The 19,514-nt window shown below is 32.1% G+C and overlaps 1 protein-coding gene across 1 annotated transcript in view; it reads left to right on the forward strand.

Annotated features, from left to right (window-relative positions):
• LOC143063435 (G-protein-signaling modulator 2-like) overlaps positions 1-19,514 on the forward strand; it is a 52,432-nt gene that overhangs the window by 13,162 nt on the left and 19,756 nt on the right. Inside the window, exon 3 of the mRNA XM_076235588.1 lies at positions 19,236-19,456. Coding sequence (XP_076091703.1) covers positions 19,236-19,456 — 221 coding nt within the window. The remainder of the gene's footprint in view (positions 1-19,235; positions 19,457-19,514) is intronic.

A 19,514-nucleotide genomic window follows, 5' to 3' on the forward strand; every position in this document is an offset into this window, starting at 1 on the left:
ATGATTGATCCTATAGGAGTTATTGCCCCGAAATAATGATTGATCCTATAGGAGTTATTGCCCTCAAATGTTGATCCTTATAGGAGTTATTGCCCTTAAATGATGATTGATACAATAATACACATATAAAGCAATATATATGGTGTATGAATAGAGGGTATACTTACTTCCAAATTGATCAGCTGATTATTCAAGATAAAATCAACTATTTCCCTTTAAACAAAGACAGAGTTCATCTGAGTAGGTAATTAATATTTGTTTATTTAGAATTGCAGTCTGAAATATTCCTCTGGGTATTTACTCTAAAAAGTAATCTCACTAACAAATGAAATATGTCTTTTTGATAAATGGAACAGAACAGAGCAAAGTAGTAGAATAGTCTAGATTCTGAAAAAAACAATAAATGAACAAAAATGTCCCAATGGACAAGCAGGAATTGTCATTGTCTGGGAAACTTTAATGGAATTTAGCAGTCATTTTATTGATGCAGTCTTTTTGAATTCAGTTAGAACAGATTGCTGTACATCATAAAATAATAGCTAATTTACATAACTGTAGTTATTGATTTTAAAGGCCAAGGCAACTTAGATTTCTGTTTCTATCAAAGTTATTGACAAATGATTGAGAGAAACTTAAAGGCCAAGAAAACCTAGACCTTTGGTTCTGAATGATTAATTATGGAAAATAGAGGCCAAGACTCCTTGCAAACATGATCAGGATCACCAATGTCTACTTTGATCTGAGGCATATCTTAACTAAATAGACGTTTCAAGTTAAATTCTGATGGTTTAGACATCAATGTGTACCGGATAACCCCCATATATTTGATTGTATAATCTGAACTTTCTTCTGATAAGATGGATCTTTCTTCCTTATTTCCTGAGTCCTGAGGTCCTTTTTAATGTGGAACCAATTGAGAGTTGTTGGTAATATACATTGCCATGGAGATGTTTTTTAGTAATCTCCCTTAATTTTTTTTTTTTCATGTGACTTGAAGTTCATTAACAACAAACAATTTAGTCATCCTAGAATGTTTGAAATGATCTAAACTTGCATATAAACGTGATGAAACAGATTTATAATTTTGTTGGGTTGGGTTGCTGTCTAAATTTTATTATGATGTGTATGTTCCTATATCCATATTATTTAAAAGTTTTTCTGTATCAAATTAGTCATACAAAAAATGGATATTAAAAAAAATTAATATTGTATGATATAATTCAAAAATTTTAAAAGTTTACAAAAAAAGCAATTTAGTTTTGAAATATCAGGAAATTCCAATAAAATATAAACAATTACAAGAACTTTGTACTTCATGAAAAGTTAAATATTAGGATTAAAATTTATACATAGGAAATAACAAACTGTATGCATTAAAATGTTAGATGCTGATTCAGACAGCAGCAGTGAAGAGGTATTTAATATTTACATGTTATGCCACAGTAAATCATAATATTTGTCTTTGCAAGAATAATATTCAGTTTCTAGGAAAATCTAATCATAAAGATATGTATCAGTTATCAGCATTTTTGATAAAAAAAGAAAGAGAAAACCTTGCTGAAGACACAATAATTTCTGAATTTATAGTATTTCTCTACTTTTGGAAAATGACTTTTGCTGAAAACTAAACATAAATTATAGGTAGCTGCATTTTTAAGTTTAAGAAAATGTATGTAGAATTTTGTTGAGTTTCAAAAGTGTACAAAATTCTATAACAAAGTTTGTTGATATCACATGCACTAGGGCTTGAATTATTTGTTGAAATCTCATATGTAAATTGAAATAAGGAAATAGATAAAATGGTTTTAGAGAGTTTATATATAAAAAGAATGGTCCATGTTATTGAAGGAGAAATCAGGCTGCTCTGTTCAATTGTTCCCTTGAAGGCCATGGCAGTCTCCTATGGTTGGTTACATGTTTGTCCTATAGTCTCTGGTGGAGAAATGTCTAATTGACAATCAAACAACATCTCCTTTTATATTTAAAATGCAAGACAATATGATAAATTTATAAATTCTACTCATACTACTTATACATTGTCATGAGCAGAATTGTGTGTTTATATATAATGAAACAGCAAACCAACAACTCAACCAAAAGTCTTAGGGTGGCTGGCATAATCTTTGATAGTCAATGATATTGATTTTTTATAACAAAAATAAACAAGTCAATTTATTTAATGAATAATATGATAAAAACTTTTATTGGAGTTTTGAAGTTCAATACTTCTTAGGAAATAACATATCTAATATAAATAGATAATTAGAACCTAAAGTTTTGTATTGATTGAAGTACTTAATTAAATGTATTTTATCAGGTGCACACTTTGGTATTGATTTAGTTACAGTTTTAATGATCATCTTAAGGTTTTGAAGTTTGCTGATGAGAATATATGTTTCCAGATTATAAAGGTATGATGATCAAAATTATTTAAAAAATTCTTCAGAATTGTAATTAAACTGAAAACTGAAAACTGATGTGGTCAACTGATTAATTGATTTGCTGCAATTTAATATGACATCAGAAGACCCGTAGACTGACTATAGGTGGGGTAATGTCAAACAAAATTTAAAGTTTAATTAAAATATTGAACAGAATTCCCAAGATGTTGCTTAAAGTTGTTACTGGAAACTATGTGAAAAATAAGAGAAAACGAAATTATCGTCTATTTTCATCTATATTTTTGTCGAGCCTGCAACTTTTGTTGCAGAAAGCTCGACATAGGGATAGTGATACGGCGGCGGCGGCAGTGTTAGGTCACTTCTTAAAAGCTTTATATTTTAGAAGGTGGAAGACCTGGATGCTTCATACTTTGTATATAGATGCTTCATGTTACGAAGTTTCCGTCAGTCACATGTCCAATGTCCTTGACCTCATTTTCATGGTTCAGTGACCACTTGAAAAAAAAGTTCAAATTTTTTGTAATGTTGAATTCTCTCTTATTATTAGTAATAGGATAACTATATTTGATATTTGCATACCTTGCAAGGTCCTCATGTCTGTCAGACAGTTTTCACTTGACCTCAACCTCGTTTCATGGATCAGTGAACAAGGTTAAGTTTTGGTGGTCAAGTCCATATCTCAGATACTATAAGCATTAGGGCTAGTATATTTGGTGTATGGAAGGACTGTAAGGTGCACATGTCCAACTGGCAGGAGTCATCTGACCTTAACCTCATTTTCATGGTTCAGTGGTTATAGTTAAATTTTTCTGTTTTGGTCTGTTTTTCTCATACTATATGCAATAGGTCTACTATATTTGTTGTTTGGAATGATTGTAAGGTGTACATGTCTAGCGGGCAGATGTCATGTAACCTTGACCTCATTTTCATGGTTCAGTGGTCAAAGTTAAGTTTTTGAGTTTTGGTCTTTTTATCTAATACTATATGCCATAGGTCAACTATATTTGGTGTATGGAAATATTTTATGATCTTTATGTCAGTTGCGCAGGTTTCATTTGACCGTGACCTCATTTTCACGGTTCATTGCACAGTGTTATGTTTTTGTGTTTTGGTCTATTTTTCTTAAACTATAAGTAAATGGTCAACTATATATGTTGTATAAAAGCATTGTTAGCTGAACATGTCTGCCTGGCATGGTTCATCTGACCTTGACCTCATTTTCAAGGTTCATTGGCCTTTGTTTAGTTATCTTGGTTAATGTTAAGTTTATGTGACAGTTGTAATAAAACTTAGCTTTACACTTAAGACTATCAACATAATATCAATGATTAGTATAGAAGGCGAGACATTTCAGCGTGTGCACTCTTGTAATTAGATTGTGATCGTTAGTGTGAGAAATATATTCAGAACACATGTCTATGATTGTGAACCTTAGATTTTTGATTATGGGCCCAGTTTTCAAGTTGGTTCAAATCAGGATCAAAAATTATTGTATTAAGTATTGTGCAATAGCAAGAAATTTTTAATTGAATAGTATTCCGCAATAGCAAGAAATCCTCAATTGCACAGTATTGTGCAATAGCAAGAAATTTTCAATTGCACAGTATTGTACAATAGCAAGAAATTTTCAATTGCACAGTATTGCCCAAAAGCAAGAAATCTTCAATTGCACAGTATTGTGCAATAGCAAGAAATCTCTAATTGCACAATATTGCGCAATAGCAAGAAATTTTCAATATCACAGTTTTGCGCAATAGTAAGAAATATTCAATTGTACAGTAGTGTCTTGTTTTCAAATTGGTCTATATTAAGGTCCAAAGGTACAAAAATTGAATATATGGGGTTCTTCAATATGCTGAATCCCATGTATTTAGATTTTTAATATTTGGGTCTGGTTATCAAATTGGTCCACATTGAGGTCTAAAGGGTTTAAAATTGAACTTTATTTTATTTCATCAAAAATTGAATTCTTGGGGTTCTATGATATGCTGAATCTTACCATGTATTTAGATTTTGGATATTGGACCATGATAAGTAAATGACCAATTTAAAATTTTTAAGTTTTTAAGTTTAAGTTCTTAGACCACCTTCATTCTGTGTCTGAAACCTATGTTGTGTCAACTATTTAATCACAATCCAAATTCAGAGCTGTATCAAGCTTAAATGTTGTGTCCATACTTGCCCCAACTGTTCAGGGTTCGACCTCTGCGGTCGTATAATGCTGTGCCCTGCGGAGCATCTGGTTTAAATATTAATTACTCCATATAAATCTTTCAATAGTCTGCGGCATAGGATGAGATTTTTGCTATAAAAATGACAGTAAACCCCATTGATTATATTACAGTATAACCCATTGATTGTATTAAACCCATTGATTATATTACAGTAAAACCCATTGATTGTATTAAACCCGTTGATTATATTACAGTAAAACCCATTGATTGTATTACAGTAAAACCTATTGATTGTATTACAGTAAACTCAATTAATTATATTATTATACGACCGCAAAATTTGAAAAATTTTTCGTCGTATATTGCTATCACGTTGGCGTCGTCGTCGTCGTCGTCGTCGTCCGAATACTTTTAGTTTTCGCACTCTAACTTGAGTAAAAGTGAATAGAAATCTATGAAATTTTAACACAAGGTTTATGACCACAAAAGGAAGGTTGGGATTGATTTTGGGAGTTTTGGTCCCAACATTTTAGGAATAAGGGGCCAAAAAGGGCCCAAATAAGCATTTTCTTGGTTATCGCACTATAACTTTAGTTTAAGTTAATAGAAATCTATGAAATTTTGACACAAGGTTTATGACCTTAAAAGAAAGGTTGGGATTGATTTTGGGAGTTTTGGTTCCAACAGTTTAGGAATTAGGGGCCAAAAAAGGGCCCAAATAAGCATTATTCTTGGTTTTCACACAATAACTTTAGTTTAACTAAATAGAAATCAATGAAATTTAAACACAATGTTTATGACCACAAAAGGAAGGTTGGTATTGATTTTGGGAGTTTAGGTCTCAACAGTTTAGGAATTAGGGGCCAAAAAGGGACCCAAATAAGCATTTTTCTTGGTTTTCGCACCATAACTTTAGTATAAGTAAATAGAAATCTATGAAATTTAAACACAAGGTTTATGACCATACAAGGAAGGTTGGTATTGATTTTGGGAGTTTTTGTCCCAACAGTTTAGGAATAAAGGGCCCAAAGGGTCCAAAATTAAACTTTGTTTGATTTCATCAAAAATTGAATAATTGGGGTTCTTTGATATGCCGAATCTAACTGTGTATGTAGATTCTGAATTTTTGGTCCCGTTTTCAAATTGGTCTACATTAAGGTCCAAAGGGTCCAAAATTAAACTTAGTTTGATTTTAACAAAAATTGAATCCTTGGGGTTCTTTGATATGCTGAATCTAAAAATGTACTTAGATTTTTTATTATTGGCCCAGTTTTCAAGTTGGTCCAAATCAGGATCCAAAATTATTATATTAAGTATTGTGCAATAGCAAGAAATTTTCAATTGCACAGTATTCAGCAATAGCAAGAAATCTTCAATTGCACAGTATTGTGCAATAGCAAGAAATCTTTAATTGCACAGTATTGTGCAATAGCAAATATTTTCAATTGCACAGTATTGCACAATAGCAAGAAATATCTAATCAATATTGTGCAATAGCAAGAAATTCTAATTGGATTTCAATTGGAGTTATCTTTCTTTGTCCAGAATAGTAGTTGAATCAACTTAAATCATTGTTTTATACAATATACAATGTATATTCACTTTTACTACCAACTGATAGATTAAAACAATCTTTACCATTCAGTGATAACAAGCACTTTTTTTACATTTTAATATTTTATGATGTATTTAAATGAGTAGTTATTGTTGCAAACTTCACAGGGGCGGATGCAGGAATTTTCGAAAGTGGGGGTGCTAACCCAGGGCAAAGGGGGGGGTGCAGGGGGGGTGCAAAAAATATGTCTCGATACAAATGCATTGATCGGCAAAAATAAAGGGGGGGTGCGCACCCCCGGAACCCCCCCCCCCTGGATCCGCCACTGCTTCATTAGAAATTTGAATTGAGATCAGTTTTGAAATAAGGGAAAGGGGGATGTGAAAAAAAAATTGGGGGGTCAATTTTTTTCATTTCAGATTTCATAAATAAAAAGAAAATTTCTTCAAACATTTTTGTGAGGGGATTAATATTCAACAGCATGAATTGCTCAAAGGCAAACATTTTTTTTTAAGTTCATTAGACCACATTCATTCTGTGTCAGAAACCTATTCTGTGTCAACTATTTAATCACAATCCAAATTTAGAGCTGAATCCAGCTTGAATGTTGTGTCCATACTTGCCCCAACCGTTCAGGGTTCAGCCTCTGCGGTCGTATAAAGCTACGCCCTGCGGAGCATCTGGTTTTGCAATTTACACCCATTTAACGTACTTATTTTGAGTGTAAATACCTGCTAATATTATTGAGAATTATTTGGATCAATTTGTATAATTGTTAATGGATCCATGACATCAACTACGAGTACATGTGATCTTTGGTCAGTGTTGTAGACATATATTCACTGTTTATTGCCTGTACATGTGAGTTCACATTTTAGTTTTGGTATTTTACATTTTCATTTTCACTAAGTAACTTACCAAGCTGTAAAAACACTCATGGGTAACATTTCCAAGTTTTGACTGAAATTGGTTTCGAAGGGATTAAATTTTGTAGATAGAAGTAATGTTATTTTTTAGGGGAGCAGGGCTATTTTGTGCATAATATATATAAAAATGAATAAAAATGAAAAAAAAAATTTTGGAATTATCTGAAGGATAATTATAAGTATTCAGATGGCTCATGTTTAGAACTTGTCCTCCTTCATTATATCAGAATGTTATGAGCAGATTATTTTCTGAAAGTAGACTGAAAGCTAAACCAACAAAACTTTGGAAGAATGTGAATGTATTGGTATGCACTAAAACTTGTGATGAAATCTTATCTAAATATTACATTACAATGCAAGGTCCATTACATAATAGATAAGTTTTGATTCTTAAGTGTGAAATTCAGTGAAATCTAAAAATCAAGAATTTAGAATTGATACTATGAAATGGTAGAGCATATGTTAAAGGGGCACTAGCTGTCAAAATTATGCAAATGCATATATACTAGATAATATATATCAGAATTTCGTGCTTATTTCAGTCTAGGCACCATCTAATTAACTATCAAGATGACCTACCAAAACTACCAACAGTCACATAGCGCAATATAAACATACACATGAATATAATAAATATCTTGTGCAATTGGATTTTTCTATGTCTATTTAATTTCATGTTATTTTAACATGAAAAAATAGTTAATTATAGTTTTTAATAGAAGGAGTTTTTATGGATCATGTCAGTCAATAAATGATTGCACAACAACAACAAAAATCACATTTTAAATTGTTTGTAATGATATCATAGCTAGTGCCCCTTTTAAGGAAATAAATAAGCTAAAAATAAAATATTATTGTTTGATTTATATTTTTATTCAAAATAGGAAATGTTTGTACTTCTGTTGCCAAAATCTGCCATAATGTTTTATTGCGACGAAATAGTATCTTATATATATTATTGAATTTTGAAGATGATATTTTTATGTAGATGTATCATGATTGTTATCCTTGAACAACCATGGAGATATTTCACTTTTGTGTTTTGTGTAAATATCAAAACTGTGTTTCATTATGTTTTGATATTGTATATAAAAGTCTCTTATAGTTCTTTAAGAATCACACATTCATTCTAAATTTTATATTGTGTATTATATGTCATATTGTGTTTATTTTTGTATGTTACATAGTGGTAAGATTAGAATAAACTTGAACTTGGTTATGGAGCTCCTTTTCGAGCTATTTTATTTTTTAAAAATAACTGGATAATTCAGACCTATACTGCAGTGTTCTTCCCTGAATTTTCAAATAGCACCCTGGAAATTCAAAAAATAACGCACCATGGCCCCTTTACATTCTATTATACTATCTTCCAAGATAGAACCACCTAAGGATGTACTTAGGTGAGGTTTGGTGAAAATTAATAAATCAAGAATTTAAAATTGAATATATTAGCTGTTAGAGCATTCTTTTAGGACAAGAATAAGCTAAAAATATTGATAGGTCATGGACCTCCTTTTCAAGATATTTGAGATTTAAAATATGGCAGGAAAAGGCTGACTCGGACTTTTATCTTATATTTGTATTGGTATTATTTGGGTCTCAAAACAAAAGAAAGAAAATCAAGAATCTTCTAAAATTTTGGTAAAGATCTTTCATGAGCTATTAAGTCTTATATGAAAAAATAAATGGGTGTTATGGGGCAAAATATTTTACCTTGTAATGTATGGAAAAACACCAATGAGTCTGAACATTTAACACGAATTCCAAAACCTCACCTAAGTACATCCTTAAGAGAATATAGCATCAGGGTACTTATGGTGTGTATAGCAGGGGATGCTTTCCCGATCAACACATCAAGTTTTTAGCTCACCGGGGCCCATGTGAGCTTATGCCATCACTTGGCATCCGTCTTCTGTTTTCCTCATAAGCTATTTCAAAAATCTTCTCCTGAAACTACTGGGCCAAATACCTTTAAACTTTAACTGAATGTTACTTATGGTATCTAGTTTATAAATTGTATCACAAGTTTTGATCCGTTTACAAACATGGCCGCCATGTCTAACGTTTATTAAAGGGGCATTAGCTTGCATATTTTAGTTTAGATGCCATCTAAATAACTAATGAGATGACCTCCTGAAGACTGCCTTAGGTGACAACCCAATATAAACATTTATAAGCATTAATATGAAAATAAAGCAACATCATGCAATTGGACTTTTCATTTCTGTTTGATTTCATGTTTTTGGTTAAAAAAAAAGCTAAGTAAATCATCATTTTTACCTGTATATGTACTATATTAGAATGAAATTTTATTGATGGAATTGGTAAACAAAATGGTCACCTTTATTTCACTTCCAATATTGACATGTTTTTCCTTTAAATGGCCGAACATGGAACATGACAAAAGCATGCATAACCAACCCCTAGCTAATAGGTTAAATTGAAGGTCATTTTGTGGTAGGTTTGTTTGTTATTCTGTATAAACTAATTTTCTGAATGCTATATTTGTTGTGTTAATTTTTACTTGCTTCTGTTTGAGGTTCAATTTTGCAAATTGATAAGATAATATTCTATTTTTATTAAAGGATATATTTCATTACATTTCAGTTCTTTGACCCTATTTATTTTGTGTCATGAACCTATTCTTTATCAAATATTCAATCCCAATCCCAATTCAGTGTTGTTTTACGCTTAGATGTTGTGTCCTTACTTGCTCAACTGTTCAGTGTTCATTACCTCTGCAGGAAATCTGGTTTTCTGTCTCTCTGACAGCCTCTTGTTGTCATTCATATCAACTACATGTAGACACTGGCACAGTCTTTTGCTTCACTTGTATCATCCATCATCTGGAAAGCTATATTAGTTGTTGTTTAGAAAAAAATAATTGATTGTGACTTTTTTCAAGTATGTTGGTGTCATAAAAGTCTTTCCTATTTAAATGATCTCGTAAAAGCCTTGATAACAGCTGTGACCTTTGTTCACATGATGTAAAGCCATCTAAATGGTGATAACAAAGGTATCGCAGAGTATGTGCAAAAAGTACAGGAGGACTGTAAAAAGGAAGAGGAGGAAAATTTAAGTTCTTGCACTGCTGGTGGTGCCTAAAATTTAGTTCTTGTGGAAAAAATGATGAATTTGAAATAAATTTAACCCATCACACTGTTATTAATTTCATTGCTGTGAAATAGTTGCCTTGATTCATGAAATTGAACACAGATATCTGGTTTTGATTTAACTGGATTTCTTTGACTGGAACAAGTTCTTTATCATCAATGCATTTGCTTAAAGCATAATAAATGATATCTAATGATGTCAAGTAATGTTTATGACTATAGAAGAAGGAAGCTAACATCAGCCATCCTGATAATGCATCTGATTGTGTTCCTATCACCAGATGACTGAGGTCACGTCTGTACTTGTAGTACTTCTCTTTGTTGTTTGATACAAGTTGGTTTTGTGACTTTTGTGGAACAATCTGGTGTGCCCTGGGCAGATGTATTGTAAATATATCTCGTGAAAGAACAGTTTTACAATGATGTAGCAAGTTATATAGCAGGCTATGATAATTAGAAAGGAAAACCCATTGTGGTGTTTCGTATATTATTCTAAAATTTCCTTTCATTAAATCAATTTTTTTAGTTGTCCTTTATAATCGTTCAGAGTCTGTGAATATTTAAAACACTGAGTTCCTTGTTTATATAAATTACTCAGGATTCCAATCAATTTGTCTTTGTTAGTCGTATTGAATCTTAAATAAAACAAATTATTGTGAGGCATGAAATAATGTAATAGTGTCTCATATTCAACACAGTATAATAGTCTCTTAAAATAAGCCATGAAGCATGGTATGATGTTGTCTGGTCTCCATATTGACTGGTCTGATTCTTCTGATATCCAAAACATCAAAGTTTTTAGAAAATAGGAACGCAATAAAGCTTTCAAATCCTCACATTTATCCACAATTTCTTTGAGCAAGATTTTCAATAAAGCATACCATAACAACTGGGTATGGCTGAAAGAAAATATGAGAAATTTTTCAGCTACCGAAAACGAAATTCTCCATTGCAGACTTTCATTGCAGGATCCTTTCAAGCCAATTGGAACAAATAATACACCACATGAGGTTATTTTTGAAATGATGTCTGCTGGTTGCCATGTTGTACGTGGTCTGTACATCCATGGCTGAGCTTCAGATATCCATTGGTTACATTTTAGGCAAAATGCAAGATCATACATATCCTTTTTGTCTGATAAATAAGGCCCATGAATTTTACATGGTACATGTACATTAAAAATAGACATTTTGTATAGTTCATTTGAAAGTAGACTTCCCTGAGATGTATCTTCTACCATTTTTTGGATTCCAGTATATTGCTCATAAATATTATTGAAAAGTCGTAACAATGTGAAACAGGATGTAGTGTCATCTGTATCCATAATCAGAGGAATGGTATTATGATTGGAACTAACCTCTCTATAATGTCTATCAGACTCGTAAACTTTAAAATCATTATCAACAAACATTATATCTAAATCACTGCCACTAAGATTAAGTCCTTCACCTTTACTACCACTAGTTATACAGTTCTCTGTTCCAATGTCTTGTATTATGTAAGCCAATCTCCTGACTTTTACATCCTCCTCAGATCCAATCTTTTGACAGAGGTACTTGTAGTAATTAGTTGATAGATTTTTATCTGTGGACATTTTTATTCTGAAATAGAAAAGTTTACTGACATTTAATTTTTTTTATACGACCGCAAAAATTTTAATTTTTCGGTCGTATATTGCTATCACGTTGGCGTCGTTGTCTGCGTCTGCGTCGTCGTCGTCGTCGTCGTCCGAATACTTTTAGTTTTCGCACTCTAACTTTAGTAAAAGTGAATAGAAATCAATGAAATTTTAACACAAGGTTTATGACCACAAAAGGAAGGTTGGGATTGATTTTGGGAGTTTTGGTCTCAACATTTTAGGAATTAGGGGCCAAAAAGGGCCCAAATAAGCATTTTCTTGGTTTTTCGCACTATAACTTTAGTTTAAGTAAATAGAAATCTATGAAATTTTGACACAAGGTTTATGACCACAAAAGGAAGGATGGGATTGATTTTGAGAGTTTTGGTTCCAACAGTTTAGGAATTAAGGGCCAAAAAAGGGCCCAAATAAGCATTATTTTTGGTTTTCGCACAATAACTTTAGTATAAGTAAATAGAAATCAATGAAATTTAAACACAAGGTTTATGATCATAAAAGGAAGGTTGGGTTTGATTTTGGGAGTTTTGGTCCTAACAGTTTAGGAATAAGGGTCCCTAAGGGTCCAAAATTGAACTTTGTGTGGTTTCATCAAAAATTGAATAATTGGGGTTCTTTGATATGACGAATCTAACTATGTATATAGATTCTTAATTTTTGGTCCCGTTTTCAAATTGGTCTACATTAAGGTCCAAAGGGTCCAAAATTAAACTTAGTTTGATTTTAACAAAAATTGAATCCTTGGGGTTCTTTGATATGCTGAATTTAAAAATGTACTTAGATTTTTAATTATTGGCCTAGTTTTCAAGTTGGTCCAAATGGGGGTCCAAAATTAAACTTTGTTTGATTTCATCAAAAATTGAATAAATGGGTTCTTTGATATGCCAAATCTAACTGTGTATGTAGATTCTTAATTTTTGGTCCAGTTTTCAAATTGGTCTACATTAAGGTCCAAAGGGTCCAAAATTAAACTAAGTTTGATTTTAACAAAAATTAAATTCTTGGGCTTATTTGATATGCTTTTTCTAAATATGTACTTTGATTTTTGATTATGGGCCCAGTTTTCAAGTTGGTCCAAATCAGGATTCCATATCAAGTATTGTGCAATAGCAAGACATTTTCAATTGCACAGTATTGCACAATAGCAAGAAATATCTAATTGCACAATATTGTGCAATAGCAATTAATTTTCAATTGGAGTTATCTTTCTTTGTATAGAATAGTAGTTAATAATATATGTTGGAAATTTGCCAGACATGACTATGATGTCATTTTCTATTTTTATTTGCCAATAACTTTATGTAAATAACTTCATTGGAAATTTGCCAATATAAAATGTTGCTGATGAAGCTTTTTTTCCTTATCTTATCTAAAATGTTTTTAGATAATGTATGTTGGACATTTGCCAGACATGACTATGATGTCATTTTCTATTTTTATTTGCCAATAACTTTATGTAAATAACTTCATTGGAAATTTGCCAATATAAAATGTTGCTGATGAAGTTTTTTTTATTGTTTTATACAATAAACAATGTATATTCACTTTTACTACCAACCAATCTTTACCATTCAGTGATAACAAGCACTTTATTTTACATTTTAATATTTTATGATGTATTTAAAAGAGTAGTTATTGTTGCAAACTCCATTAGAAATTTGAATTGATATCAGTTTTGGAAAAAGGGAAACGGGGATGTGAAAAAAAAGGGGGGGGGGGTTTAAATTTTTCTCATTTCAGATTTCATAAATAAAAAGAAAATTTCTTCAAATATTTTTTTGAGAGGATTAATATTCAACAGCATAGTGAATTGCTCAAAGGCAAAAAAAAACTTTTAAGTTCATTAGACCACATTCATTCTGTGTCAGAAACCTATGCTGTGTCAACTATTTAATTTTAGATTTAAAAAGTTTGAAGAAGAAATCTTTAATTGATTTGTAAAATCTTGACATTTGTTTTGTGTAAAAAAAAACCATGTAATGTCAAAAATTTGATCACAATCCAAATTCAGAGCTGTATCACGCTTGAATGTTTTTTTCCATACTTGCCCCAACTGTTCAGGGTTCGACCTCTGCTGTGGTATAAAGCTGCGCCCTGTGGAGCACCTGGTTTTACTTATGAACAAAGTGAGATTAAATAAGAGTATTCTTCAGTATGACACCAACCTAATGTCAATACACCAAAAACCAAGACATACAAGAGGACTTTTATTGTTAGTTCTCTGAGTTGGTTCCTTAAATACAACATCCAGTTAAAGATAAGATGAACTTTCAAATGCAGTCTTTTCAATCTACAAAAATGCCAATATATATGAAACCAAATATTTACCCCTTACTAGGGCAAAAATGCCATGCATGTGTCATGCATGTTCACATGTGTGGCATTTTTGTCAGTGTATAGTTTAAGTCCCTTTAGTGATGAAAAATAAAATAACAAAAATAACAAACTACTAGATAAACTGAAAGTTCCCAAGCAAATGGCATAATCAAAAGCTCAAACACATCAAATGAATAGATAACAACTGTCATATTCCTGACTTTGTACAGGCATTTTCTTATGTAGGAAATGGTGGACCTAACCTTGTTTTTATACGACCGCAAAATTCGAAAAATTTTTCGTCATATATTGCTATCACGTTGGCGTCGTCGTCTGCGTCGTCGTCGTAGTCGTCGTCGTCCGAATACTTTTAGTTTTCGCTCTCTAACTTTAGTAAAAGTGAATGGAAATCTATGAAATTTTAACACAAGGTTTATGACCACAAAAGGAAGGTTGGTATTGATTTTGGGAGTTTTGGTCCCAACATTTTAGGAATTAAGGGCCAAAAAGGGCCCAAATAAGCATTTTCTTGGTTTTCGCACTATAACTTTAGTTTAAGTGAATAGAAATCTATGAAATTTTGACACAAGGTTTATGACCACAAAAGAACGGTTGGGATTGATTTTGGGAGTTTTGGTTTCAACAGTTTAGGAATTAGGGGCCAAAAAAGGGCCCAAATAAGCATTATTCTTGGTTTTGGCACAATAACTTTAGTTTAAGTAAATAGAAATCAATGAAATTTAAACACAATGTTAATGACTACAAAAGGAAGGTTGGTATTGATTTTGAGAGTTTAGGTCCCAACAGTTTAGGAATTAGGGGCCAAAAAGGGACCCAAATAAGCATTTTTCTTGGTTTTCGCACCATAACTTTAGTATAAGTAAATAGAAATCTATGAAATTTAAACACAAGGTTTATGACCATAAAAGAAAGGTTGGTATTGATTTTGGGAGTATTGGTCCCAACAGAATAAGGGGCCCAAAGGGTCCAAAATTAAACTTTGTTTGATTTCATCAAAATTGAATAATTTGGGTTCTTTGATATGCCGAATCTAACTGTCATGAATGTATATGTAGATTCTTAACTTTTGGTCCCGTTTTCAAATTGGTCTACATTAAGGTCCAAAGGGTCCAAAATTAAACTTAGTTTGATTTTGACAAAAAATGAATCAGTTAGGTTCTTTGATATGCTGAATCTAAAAATGTACTTAGATTCTTGATTATTGGCCCAGTTTTCAAGTTGGTCCAAATCGGGGTCCAAAATTAAACTTTGTTTGATTTCATCAAAAATTGAATAAATGGGGTTCTTTGATATACCAAATCTAACTGTGTATGTAGATTCTTCATTTTTGGTCCTGTTTTCAAATTGGTCTACACTAAAGTCCAAAGGGTCCAAAATTAAACTTAGTCTGATTTTAACAAAAATTGAAATCTTGGGGTTCTTTGATATGCTGAATCCAAAAAATGTACATAGATTTTTTATTATGGGCCCAGTTTTCAAGTTGGTCCAAATCAGGGTCTAAAATTATTATATTAAGTATTGTGCAATAGCAAGTCTTTTCAATTGCACAGTATTGCGCAATGGCAAGAAATATCTAATTGCACAATATTGTGAAATAGCAAATTTTTTTTTAATTAGAGTTATCTTTCTTTGTCCAGAATAGTAAGCAAGAAATATCTAATTGCAAAATATTGTGCAATAGCAAGATTTTTTTTAAATTGGAGTTATCTTTCTTTGTCCAGAATTTACTTAAATCTTTGTTATATACAATATACAATGTATATTCACTTTTTACTACCAACTGATAAATTAAAATAATCTTTACCATTTAGTGATAACAAGCAGTTTTTTTACACCTTAATATTTTAAGATGTATTTAAATGAGTAGTTATTGTTGCAAACTCCATTAGAAATTTTAATTGAGATTAGTTTTGGAATAAGGGAAAGGGGGATGTGATTAAAAAAATTGAACCCAATTTTTATACGACCGCAAAATTTGAAAAATTTTTCGTCGTATATTGCTATCACGTTGGCGTCGGCGTCGTCGTCGTCCGGCGTCCGAATACTTTTAGTTTTCGCACTCTAACTTTAGTAAAAGTGAATGGAAATCTATGAAATTTTAACACAAGGTTTATGACCACAAAAGGAAGGTTGGTATTGATTTTGGGAGTTTTGGTCCCAACATTTTAGGAATTAGGGGCCAAAAAGGGCCCAAATAAGCATTTTCTTGGTTTTCGCACTATAACTTTAGTTTAAGTGAATAGAAATCTATGAAATTTTGACACAAGGTTTATGACCACAAAAGAACGGTTGGGTTGATTTTGGGAGTTTAGGTTTCAACAGTTTAGGAATTAGGGGCCAAAAAAGGGCCCAAATAAGCATTATTCTTGGTTTTCGCACAATAACTTTAGTTTAAGTAAATAGAAATCAATGAAATTTAAACACAATGTTAATGACTACAAAAGGAAGGTTGGTATTGATTTTGGGAGTTTAGGTCCCAACAGTTTAGGAATTAGGGGCCAAAAAGGGACCCAAATAAGCATTTTTCTTGGTTTTCGCACCATAACGTTAGTATAAGTAAATAGAAATCTATGAAATTTAAACACAAGGTTTATGACCATAGAAGGAAGGTTGGTATTGATTTTGGGAGTTTTGGTCCCAACAGAATAAGGGGCCCAAAGGGTCCAAAATTAAACTTTGTTTGATTTCATCAAAATTGAATAATTGGGGTTCTTTGATATGCCGAATCTAACTGTCATGACTGTGTATGTAGATTCTTAACTTTTGGTCCCGTTTTCAAATTGGTCCAAATCAGGATCTAAAATTATTATATTAAGTGTTGTGCAATAGCAAGTCTTTTCAATTGCACAGTATTGCGCAATGGCAAGAAATATCTAATTGCACAATATTGTGAAATAGCAAATTTTTTTTTAATTAGAGTTATCTTTCTTTGTCCAGAATAGTAAGCAAGAAATATCTAATTGCAAAATATTGCACAATAGCAAGATTTTTTTTTAATTGGAGTTATCTTTCTTTGTCCAGAATCAACTTAAATCTTTGTTATATACAATATACAATGTATATTCACTTTTTACTACCAACTGATAAATTATAATAAATAACATTCAGTGATAACAAGCAGTTTTTTTTACATCTTAATATTTTATGATGTATTTAAATGAGTAGTTATTGTTGCAAACTCCATTAGAAATTTTAATTGAGATTAGTTTTGGAATAAGGGAAAGGGGGATGTGATTAAAAAAATTGGGTTCAATTTTTCTCATTTGAAATTTCATAAATAAAGAAGAAAATTTCTTCAAACATTTTTATGCCCCACCTACGATAGTAGAGGGGCATTATGTTTTCTGGTCTGTGCGTCCGTCCGTCTGTCCGTTCGTTCGTCCGTCCGTTCGTCCGTCCGTCTGTCCCGCTTCAGGTTAAAGTTTTTGGTCAAGGTAGTTTTTGATGAAGTTTAAGTCCAATCGACTTCAAACTTAGTACACATGTCCCCTATGATATGATCTTTCTAATTTTAATGCCAAATTAGAGTTTTTACCCCAATTTCACGGTCCACTGAACATGGAAAATGATAGTGCGAGTGGGGCATTCGTGTACTGAGGACACATTCTTGTTTTGAGAGGATTAATATTCAACAGCATAGTGAATTGCTCTAAGAGAAAACAAAAATTTTAAGTTCATTAGAACACATTCATTCTGTGTCAGAAACCTATGCTGTGTCAACTATTTAATCACAATCCAAATTTAGAGCTGAATCCAGCTTGAATGTTGTGTCCATACTTGCCCCAACCGTTCAGGGTTCAACCTCTGCGGTCGTTACAAAAAAAGCTACGCCCTGCGGAGCATCTGGTTCTCATTTGAAATTTCATAAATAAAAAAGAAAATTTCTTCAAACATTTTTTTGAGAGGATTAATATTCAACAGCATAAATAAGTGCTCTAAAAGAAAACAAAAATTTTAAGTTCATTAGAACACATTCATTCTGTGTCAGAAACCTATGCTGTGTCAACTATTTAATCACAATCCAAATTTAGAGCTGAATCCAGCTTGAATGTTGTGTCCATACTTGCCCCAACCGTTTAGGGTTCAACCTCTGCGGTCGTATAAAGCTACGCCCTGCGGAGCATCTGGTTATAACTAGCTTAAAGCCTCTCTTAATGTTGAATAACATAAACTGACAATATCTGTGATCCAAAGGGATGGGGTGGAGGCTTTAAAGATTTTGTTTATCATTTTCCCCTTGAATTACCAGTAAACTTGATTATCAATATGGGTAATTATGTTTACCGGATTAACAATTCAGGCTTCATGTAGCCTTTATCAGTTTATACACACAAAATTTAATGTAGGACAAAGATATTGGAGAAATACAAGTCTCCTTTTGTTCCCATACAAATTTTTCTCAACTTTCCTGTACTGAGTTGTTGAAATATTTTTTCCCATTTTCCCATTTTATATTTCCATATACAGATATCATTGTGTGCATTAATTATTGCGATATTTTAAGAATGGTCACATACAATGCAAGATTAATTTTTGTGACTTCAGAAAAAGTGTCATACAGATATATGCAACAAATGTGAGAATGTGAGTTCTCGCCTAGTTGCATTTTTCGCATTACAAAAAACCTCGCAATAATTTCAGAACTTACAGTATTTTTTTTTTTTAATTTTCATTATGTACAATTCACTGTTGTTTACAGAAATATTTTTTGCAACCCTCCTATTTGTTCTTTGTTCCAATTTCTGTATATATAAGATACTAGCCCTGAAAAAAATCATCCTTTTCTTTAAGACAACAAAGTAATACATATTTCTCTAAAGTTTGTTATATATACATGATATAGAAATAAGGAGATGTGGTATGGTTGCCAATGAGACAACTATCCGACAGACACCATATGAAGTGGATGCAAGTAATTATACAGTAAGGAGATGTGGTATGGTTGGCAATGAGACAACTATCCACCAGACACCACATGAAGTGAATGTAAGTAATTATACAAGATCATTGTGTTGTCAAGAAGTGCTTGAATGTGAATAATGTAAAAGGATTCAGTTATAAATGTTAATTTTCACAAATTCTTCTTTTATAGATGGACTGTTCCTGTATGGAACTAGCCCTGGAGGGAGAGAGGCTATGTAAGGCTGGAGACTGTCAGACCGGGGTCCAGTTTTTCGAAGCAGCCGTCCAGGCAGGAACAGATGATCTGAAAACTCTCAGTGCCATATACAGTCAGCTTGGCAATGCTTATTTCTACCTCCAGGAGTATGGAAAGGCACTGGATTACCACAAATTAGATCTCACTTTAGCAAGGTAAGCCAGGAGTATGGAAAGGCACTGGATTACCACAAATTAGATCTCACTTTAGCAA

This window comes from Mytilus galloprovincialis, chromosome 2 (genome assembly GCF_965363235.1).
Source record: "Mytilus galloprovincialis chromosome 2, xbMytGall1.hap1.1, whole genome shotgun sequence".
Taxonomy (NCBI): domain Eukaryota; kingdom Metazoa; phylum Mollusca; class Bivalvia; order Mytilida; family Mytilidae; genus Mytilus; species Mytilus galloprovincialis.